Source organism: Opisthocomus hoazin, chromosome 7 (assembly GCF_030867145.1).
Source record: "Opisthocomus hoazin isolate bOpiHoa1 chromosome 7, bOpiHoa1.hap1, whole genome shotgun sequence".
In the NCBI taxonomy this organism is placed as follows: domain Eukaryota; kingdom Metazoa; phylum Chordata; class Aves; order Opisthocomiformes; family Opisthocomidae; genus Opisthocomus; species Opisthocomus hoazin.
Window position 1 is genome coordinate 38,943,266 of NC_134420.1, and position 8,826 is coordinate 38,952,091.

The 8,826-nt window shown below is 53.2% G+C and overlaps 1 protein-coding gene and 1 long non-coding RNA gene across 2 annotated transcripts in view; one reads left to right on the forward strand and one right to left on the reverse strand.

Moving 5' to 3' along the window:
• Positions 1–2,504, reverse strand: part of SPRED1 (sprouty related EVH1 domain containing 1) — a 65,635-nt gene extending 63,131 nt beyond the window's left edge. Inside the window, exon 1 of the mRNA XM_075425937.1 lies at positions 1,432–2,504. Within this exon, the coding sequence (XP_075282052.1) occupies positions 1,432–1,463 (32 nt within the window). The 5' untranslated portion in view covers positions 1,464–2,504. The remainder of the gene's footprint in view (positions 1–1,431) is intronic.
• Positions 2,505–2,708: 204 nt separating this feature from the next.
• Positions 2,709–6,869, forward strand: LOC142362076 (uncharacterized). Its single transcript, XR_012764632.1, has 2 exons — positions 2,709–2,930; positions 3,544–6,869. It is a non-coding gene; the product is annotated as an uncharacterized LOC142362076 (long non-coding RNA).
• The last annotated feature ends 1,957 nt before the right edge of the window (positions 6,870–8,826 follow it).

Below are 8,826 nucleotides of genomic sequence, written 5' to 3' on the forward strand. Positions count from 1 at the left end.
TAACTGTGTCAACAAGCAGCGAACAGCACATATTAATACAGCAGGTCCCCGAGCCCTTCCTCGGCTCCCCGGCTGCGGGCTGGCCCCCGTCTCGGGAGCAGCAGCAGGGGCGGTGGGCGCTCCCCGCCACGACAGGTTCCGCCGCAGGTCAGCGGCGATGACAGCGACCTTCTTTTTTTTTTTTTTGGTTATTTTTTTTTTTTTTATGAATGGAGATTGTGGTATGCAAATGAGAGCGATTCACAAAAAAAGGAAACATGGCGGCGGCCCCGGCTCCCGGCCCCGCGGGCGCCGCAGCGGCTCCCGCCCGGCCCCGGCCCCGATCCCCCGTGGGGTTCCCCGGCTCCGCTCCTCCGCGGGGCTCAACCCGCCGGGTCCCGGGGGGGGCACGGGAAGGTGCGCGGGCTGCGCGGAGAGGGACGCAGCGAGACGGGGGCTCCGTCCGTCCGTCCGTCCGTCCGTCCGTCCCTCGAGGGTGGGGGGGGGGGGGGGTGGGTTGCTGGGCGCACCCCGCCAGCCGGGCGGCCCCGCACCCACCCACCGACCGCCGCCGAGAGCTCCAGCGGGCGCGGCGCCCCCTCCCCTCCCCACCGCCATGGCCGCGGCCGGCACCCGCATCATTCATAAAACCAGCCCGAGCAAACGCCGACATCGCCAGTCGCAACGCTGGAGCTCGGGGCTGCGGCGACCAACCTCACGCTGCCCGAGAGCGGAGAAAGTTTCCAAATACTTCCTATTTGGTTTTCAATGCCATACAAAAAAAACCCCAAAACCTCGGATGTTTTCTGACGAATATTTCTCTCCTCCGGCCCAGAACGCATTTCAAAGGCAGATTGCGTGCCGGGCGACACAGCCGCACACACACATTCTCCTCTGGCTTTCCTCCAAACCAGTCACATTAAAAATATTAAGACATCCTTGAACTGTCCCCTTCCTCTTTTAAAATAAAACGAAGTCCCAAGTGCTCATTAAAAGGTAGGGAGGGGGGGAAGAAAAAAAAAGATAAAAAAAGGCTTCAGGGTAGGTTTAAGCTGTATTTACACTGACTGACTCATCCAATTAAAATTCAGGAGCAGTTTCCTGCAGGATGAAGCTCCCACACACACTATTTTCCATGTGAAATATATCCACAAGTAACAGGATATCATGGGAGGGGGGACGTGCCGACACCTCTCCGGGCACTCGCAGCCCGTCCTCCCCTCCGAGGCACCGTCGCTACCCGCGCCGCTCCCCACCGGGCTTTAACCAAACCACGCTCTTCCCGGCCGCCGGCCCTTCCCACCCTTCCCACCCCAGCTCCCGCACAAAGAGGGAGCTTCTGGGCTTCCATGGACGCAGGCAGAGACGCACAGGACGCGGGCGGGGAGGCCGAGGCCCCCGGGGGGGACGCGCCGAGCCCGATCCCGGGGGGTTGGGGGAAGGGGGGCTTACTCGTTGTTAGAAGTCGCCGTCTCTTCGCTCATTTTCCCCTCACCGCGGTCCGACAGGCAGACGGAGCAGCACCGACGCAGCCAGGGCGCAGCCAGAACTCACCAGAAACTTCACCATTGTTACCCCCCCTGCCTGCCGCCCCCGGCCCGGGCAGCGCTGCGAAGGGGGGGGGGGGGGGGGAGAAGGGGGCAGGAGAGCGATCTTTATCCTGGAAACACGAAATCCCGTTGTCCGGCGCTGGAGCGTATTTCCCCCTGTCTTTATGGAGGTGACGATGATGACGATGAAGGCAGCGGTGGGAACAGCAGCAGCAACCACGGATCCCCCGCTCCCGGTTACAGCGGAGCGGACCGGAGGAGGCGAGGGAGGGCTCCCCGCCGCCAAGAGCTGCACCGCGCCGTCCTCCCGCTGCAGCTCATCTCCCGCTGCAGCCGCCTTCGCTGCTAGCCCCCTCCTCCTCCCGCTGCCGCTCGGCCGCCTCCCTGCCCGCCCGCCTCCCTTGCCCAGCCAGGGCAGGCGGCGGCAGAAATTCCTCCAGACAGCGGGGCCGCCGCAGGCCGGGGCGGGCGGAGGGGGGCAGAGCGGCTCGGCGGGGCGCTCCCACCCCCTCCACAGCGACGCCGAGCACTGCGCAGGGAGGGCGGGCCGGCCGCCCCACGGAGAGGGCTGCGGCAGGGGGAGGGAGGCGTCTTAAACCGGCCCGGGGATGGGAAGGGGGGGGACGGAGGAGAGAGGGGATGCGTCACGGCTGTTTGTGTGAGGAGAGCGGCGTGGAGGGAGGGAGGCGGGGAGGGGGAGCGAAGCTGGCAGGGCGGCAGAGGAGCCCCCGGCCGCGGGGAGAGGAGGGAGAAGGCCCACGGGGAAGTTCAGCGGCCGCGCTCCCTGCCCAGCAGCAACTCCATGAGCGGCCGCCGGCCCCTCGGCTGCCGCTGCCTCCTCACAGGAAAACTGGGCGGAAGCGTTGACTCCGGGCTCCTTCCGCCGCCACGGCTTGATCCGAAGGAACCGCGGGAGAGGAGGGGGAAGGGGCAGAGCGGGGGGGGCGGGCGAGCGACACCCTCCCCCCGCCGCCTGCCCCGTGCTCGAGTTTCCCGAAAGTAGTTCCCCCCCCCAACACCCCCCCCCGCGGTGCCTCACGCACTTCCCGAGGAGCTGGCGCGCGCGCGCGCACGGCGCCGCGGAGGGATACGCGCGCGGCCGCGGCGGCTCCCTCCTTGCCGCTCCGGGGGCGCGAGGCCGGCGGGGCCGGGGCGCGCGGCGCGGGGTGTGGCGGGAGAGGGGCCGGGCCCGGGGGCCTGCAGCGGCCGGGGGCTGCGGCGGGTCCCCGCGGGGCCGCTCCCGGGCGGGCCGGGCTTCCACTTGCCTCCCGCTGTTATAAGCCGAAGCGACTGTAAGCGCTAAGCGCGCGGGGGGGGGCGGGACCCGCCGCCGGTAGCTGGCACCGGTGTCTCCTTCCCTGCAGCCCGCCGCTGGGCTCCGTGCCCGACAGCAGCGCGCTGGTAAGCAGGGCGGGCGGGCGGGGAGAGCCGGTCCCGTTAATGGGGGCCTGCGAGAGCCGGGGAGCCGCCCCCCCGCCGGGAGTTCCCGGGCCTCGCAAGGCCGGCGGCGGGGCGGCGAGCCCCGGGGGGGCCGCGGGGGCTGTTGCCCCGGGGCCCGCCTCGTCGGCCCGACCCCGGCGCGGTTCCTTCCCGGCGCCGGTGGAGGACGGGGCGAGCTCCTCCGCGGGCGCTGACCGGCTGCTTCCGCCGAGGAAGGGCGAGACCGGGAGAAGGAGCTGCCGGTGCCGCCGGGCCGGCCGCGCTGCTGGGTCTGAAGGCGCGGGGCCGGGAGCGGGCCGCCTTGGCGGGGACGTTTGTTAGGGCAGTCCTTCCTTTTCACCTCGGGCCCGAAGTGCCGTTTGCCTGCGGGTCCTGATGATGTCCAGAGGTTTCTTAAGGACTTTTTCCTTTCTCTGTGTGATTGGAAACGGGAAGAAAAGGTTGAGGTGAGGAAGAAGCACGTAAAAGTTTCAGTCAGGGTTTTATTTTTGGACGTGGTTAGTTGGAGCGTTTTAAGCGTCAGTTTGTTTTTATCTTACAGCAGACAAGAACTTAACGCACATTTTGTTTCTAGGTAGTTTATGTGCATTGCAATATTCCTGTGGGTTGAAATTCCATCTTTCTGTGAGAGGCTCCCACCGTGAGCAGAAGGGAACAACTACAGCAAGCGGCTGTCACGCCCGCACCGACCGAGGGTCCGGAACATGCGTTTGGAGCAGCGCACACCTCGAACCTGCTGTGGCCACGCTCGCCTCCCTACCGGGGAGGCTCTTGGAGGGAAATTCCCAACCGTTTTGTAAAACCAATTTTTCTTTTCTGAAAGAGTACACACAAAAATTGATCACTTATGGTACAACCTCATCCAAATACAGAAAATAGACTGCAAACCCATTTTTGTACAATTTTACAATTTGCGTGAATGAAATCGAGTGATTGATGGGACACCCCCCCCAAGTGGTTTGAAATTCAGCGTTGTGTTGTTCTACTTAGCAATGAGAAGCCTTTTGGAAAACTTCTGGTCTTGCGGCTGGCAGACCCTGTGACTTACCGCCAATTTAGTTCTCATTTTGTATTGCCCTCAAAATTGAAATGTTTAACACTGTGTAAGCTAATGGTTTTGTTTAAATAATTTGATTAACCTGTACAAGAATGGTCAGACAGCTCAGTTTTTCAGATGGTGGTGTAGCTCTATTCAGATGCACCTGAAGAAAGAGACATGATGATGGCAAGAAAGAGCATTAATCTGGGATTTTATTCTAAACTCCTTAAATATATTTAGTGTAAAAATGATTTTAATCATGGCAATTCAATAAAGTGAACTGTTTTGTAATATACGACAATTTCATAGAATCACAGGATGCTTTGGGTTGGAAGGGATCTTTAGAGGCCATCGAGCCCAGCCCCCCTGCAGTGAGCAGGGACAGCTTCAACCAGACCAGGTTGCTCAGAGCCCTGTCCAACCTGGCCTCGAATGTTTCCAGGGACGGGGCCTCCACTGCCTCTCCGGGCAACCTGTTCCGGTGTTTCACCACCCTCATTGTAAAAAATTTCTTCCTTATATCCAGTCTGAATCTACCCTCTTTCAGTTTGAACCCATTACCCCTTGTCCTGTCGCCACAGGCCCTGCTGAAAGGTTCAAATCATGAGTTTCAAATCAGTTCGGTCTCCCTGAGGGTTTCGTGAGCGTCTTTATTGAGAATAAAACGCATTCAGTTGTCAACTGGAAATGTGAGACTCATCCTGCACCTTCCAGGTGTCTGTGTGGAGGAGGTAAGGGGAGAAGGGCCCTCCGCTGCTTCGCCTGCGGTGGCTCTTAGTTTCTGCAGGTGGTGTCATGCTGCAGGGTGTGTAGCAGAGGTCTTGCAAGCAGTTTCTCTCCCTTCACCTGAAGATCATAAAGAAGACAGAAGATCTGTACTGGTCTGTGTCTTGATTTTTGAAATCTTGTTTGTTTACCTCTGCCCAGATTGGAAAGATCAGAGAACACAATCCCAGAGTACTGGCGTCCTTTTGCGGAGCTGCGGTTGGCCTTCCAGGTTTGTTTTGTGGAGCAGCAATAAGTGATCAGGTGCTTTCAGTGTAAATGGCTTATTTGAGGAGTACGTGTGAGCCCTGCCCGTGCTGATGAGGGCATGGGTGACACTGTTCAGAATCCTCAGACAAATGGCCTCTTCATTCACAAGCACCGTGTGTTTTGGGGTCTTGACTTTCTTCATACACTCTGTGCCTCCCGGCTTTCTGATGCTTCAGACTTTGCAATTTAAATATCCTGAGCTGAAATCTGGCCTTCCTGTACATGACTTGGGAAAGATAACTCTCAAAATGAAAGCTTCTAGTACTTTTCTCCAGAGCTGCTAAGGTGTACTCACTCTGGTGTAGGTACAGGGACAACTCCCTAGCTAGAGACAAGATATGCCCAGCACGGAATGGGACAAATGTGGTTAAACATTGTGGGGTTTTACATTGCTTTTGATATTTTCCTACATCCGACGCCTGCTTTATTTGCACTTTACAAAAACTATTTTACATCTCAATGCCATTGCTCTGCTGTAACATTTTTATCGCTGTGGACCTCTGAGGTGAAAATATTCTCTGGCCTTGCTTCCAGAGACCCTTTTAAATGAGAAATGGGGAGGCAATGTTTATCGCTAGAGGAAAATGAAGGCGATGTACGTAATTAGAAAGCCATGTAACATACAAGGAGAAATCTGTGTAAGCGAAATAATAATCTGTATTCTGAAGGTCTGCATTTTTGTAATTTTCACACAATTATGCATACCAAACTCATCAGCATTTGTTCTTCTGTGACTAAGGCTAGCCTTAAAAATGCTCAGTTAATCAGGAGTAATTATGATAAGGCAGCACTCCGCTCTACGTTACCAAATATATTTACTTGACTAAGTGGGGCTAAAGCGTTTCTCATATACCACTGCTGAATGTAGACCCAGCCTACATTTGGCCCAGTGTGCTTTTTCACCACTCGTTGAAACGGCTCCGCGTGTCTGTGAATGTCCACTGAAAGAGGTGGCCTGTGGTGGCCATGGAGCGTAGCAGGACCCTTGAGTCTGCGGCAGAAGAATTATATATAGAAGATGTATTAAGGGAGTTATGTTGCATAATTCTGATCGGCAAGCATTCACATCTTAAAATCCGTAATAGGATCAGTGGAAGTTAAGTAATGCCATCCAGATTAGTCGGTCATTGCAGAACTTAAGTGACAAATTCTTAGTTGAGGTTCTGACTCCTAAATATGAAAGTTTTGAACTCTGCCTCCACAAAACATGGTGATGCTTGTATTTGTATCTGGATGCTAATGATAAATTTACAGAAAACGGAGGTCGGATGGACGTTTGGCCATTTGGAGGAAAATTACAGAATAACAGAATCGTAGGGGTTGGAAGGGACCTCTGTGGGTCATCTAGTCCAACCCCCCTGCCAAAGCAGGGTCACCTACAGCAGGCTGCACAGGACCTTGTACAGGTGGGTCCTGAATATCTCTAGAGAAGGAGACTCCACAACCTCCCTGGGCAGCCTGTTCCAGTGCTCCGTCACCCTCAGAGGGAAGAAGTTCTTCCTCATGTTCAGACGGAACTTCCTGTGCTTCACTTTGTGCCCGTTGCCCTTGTCCTGTCGCTGGGCATCACTGAAAAGAGTCTGGCCCCGTCCTCTTGACAAATTACTACTGGTCATTTGGGAATTTCTCCTGTAATACCTTTCATTCAGAATCCTAGCGTGAGTTAGACATTGGGTGGTCATTACACATATCTTAGTAAGGATTTAACTAAATAAACTGAGCTGATTAAATCTAGATTAGTATTTCAGCAAAGTCAGATTTTGTGAAGTTCTAACCAGAAATCCTGTTATTGCATACAAAATAAAAAAGTTGTTTGTTCTACTTCATGCTGCTGTCTCAGAAAATGTTTTCCAGCAAGATACAAAACTATGTTAGAGTCAAATCTGTATCAATTCCAATATATCTGAGATGGATCTAACTCATCAGAGTATCAGTGTTTCATAAATTATTCCAGTTAGTGATATGTAATAACAGAACTTTTTATACTGGACAGAAAAATGCCAGCAATTGCTGCAACATGTTGGAAAAATGGAGACCCAGGTGAGAGAATGGGGGACATCTTGTGTGTTTTCAGACGTGTCAGATGTTGTACCTTTGACGAGGCTGACGTGCACAGCAGTCGCAGGGGTGATCTGTGGTATTGGTTGTTAAGTAATTTTATTCTGTCCTTTTTGAGCATGCTCACAGGATGTTTTGGGATAAGCATATGTTTGGGTTTTGTGATACCTTATCTGCCTTAAGGTTTCGCCAGCTAGGGCAGCGTTGCCACTAACAGAAGCAGCCTCACCTTCTTCCAGCTCTGCTCCCTTCCCTATCTTGCACCTTAGGTGGCCCGGATATTTCTGTGTTGAGCAGTGAACTGCACTGGGATATTCACCGAGATTAAAACTAGTGTGGGAAGTAAAAACTGATCAGACTTTCAGTATTTCCAGTTAACTGTGCGACTAGATAAACACCCATGCTTGCCCAAGAATGGATAACGTGGAGGGGAGGGGGCAAGAAAATGGTGGCAGTGCAAAACTGCTTTTCATGGAGGCAGTGGCCATTTGTGCCAACCTAAAGGGTGGCTTGGTAAAATACCACACAATTTGGGTAAATAAAAGGAAGAAACCAGACAATCAAAGTACACTGAAAATAACTGCAATCTCTTTTCTTTGCTAATGATTATGTTCAGAAGTAAATATTCTGTGAAGAACATGCAAAAATCTTATTTAGAATCTCGTTCTGAATTTAATATAATCTTTCATATGTTTCTTTTTTTTTGGCCAATTATTATCGATAGCCACATAGAAAATCAGACCCCAGGATCTTCCAAAGGGAAAGTCCCCAATATATTCAGAAATTACAGTGGTGCCTGCTGGCCGGCAGCTGGGGACAGATTCATTGCAGTCATTTCAGTCTATATAAAATGGGAACCGGAGACACATTTCTGTTCCATATGCAGAAATGCATTGTCGAGGGGAAACTGCGGTCTAAAGCGCCGAACACAGAATGACCCGTCAGCAGTTCTGGTTCTCCTCTCAGCCCTGCCACCCCTGTGTTGTGCGATCTTTGGCAACTCATTTAAAAATCTGCGGGGTACGGCACGACTGAACGAGAGCTTGCAATGTAGTTGAAGAGATCTCAGCTGAGACGCTGTGGTCTGTTGTATGCAGACTTTTAATTCATTTCAGGGCACAGCTGGGAGATTAGTTTCAACCTATCACTGCAGGGAGTTAAAGCGAATGTGCTTCTTTTGCAGTAAAATGAACAAGGAGTATTTACACAACCATTTAATATGTTCAGCCATGAGGAATTAGGTTCCTACATCACTCAGCTTCCATGGGAGGACCAGTTGTACTCCACCCTGGTTTCTCTCATGTCTAGAAAGGAGAATGGAAATATCCACTTTATTTTTAAAGGTGCCTCAGAGATTCAAACGGATATGTAACTCTCTCAAGCTTTTCCATTCCAATAGAAGCAGAGAGGAATCAGGAGTGGATGCGCAAGGTCTGAATGGAGTGTTAGCTCCAGCGCAAGTGAATGTTGCACGTAGTCTTCAGAAAACAGACTGCGTGGTGCCAGGATTGCAAAGAGATAACTTCCCTTGCACCACTTCAGGTGCCCAGTTACTCCACTGTCTTCTTCCACCGTGCTTATTATTTCCATTTTATTGAAACTGTTTCATTTAAAAGAATGTTAAAACCTGAGACTTTCTCTGTTGTCCTTGTTAATTTTCCTACAAATGGGCTTGTGCCGCAAACTGTTGTGACAACTAAGCTGTATGTGCCGTTATTTCTAGGA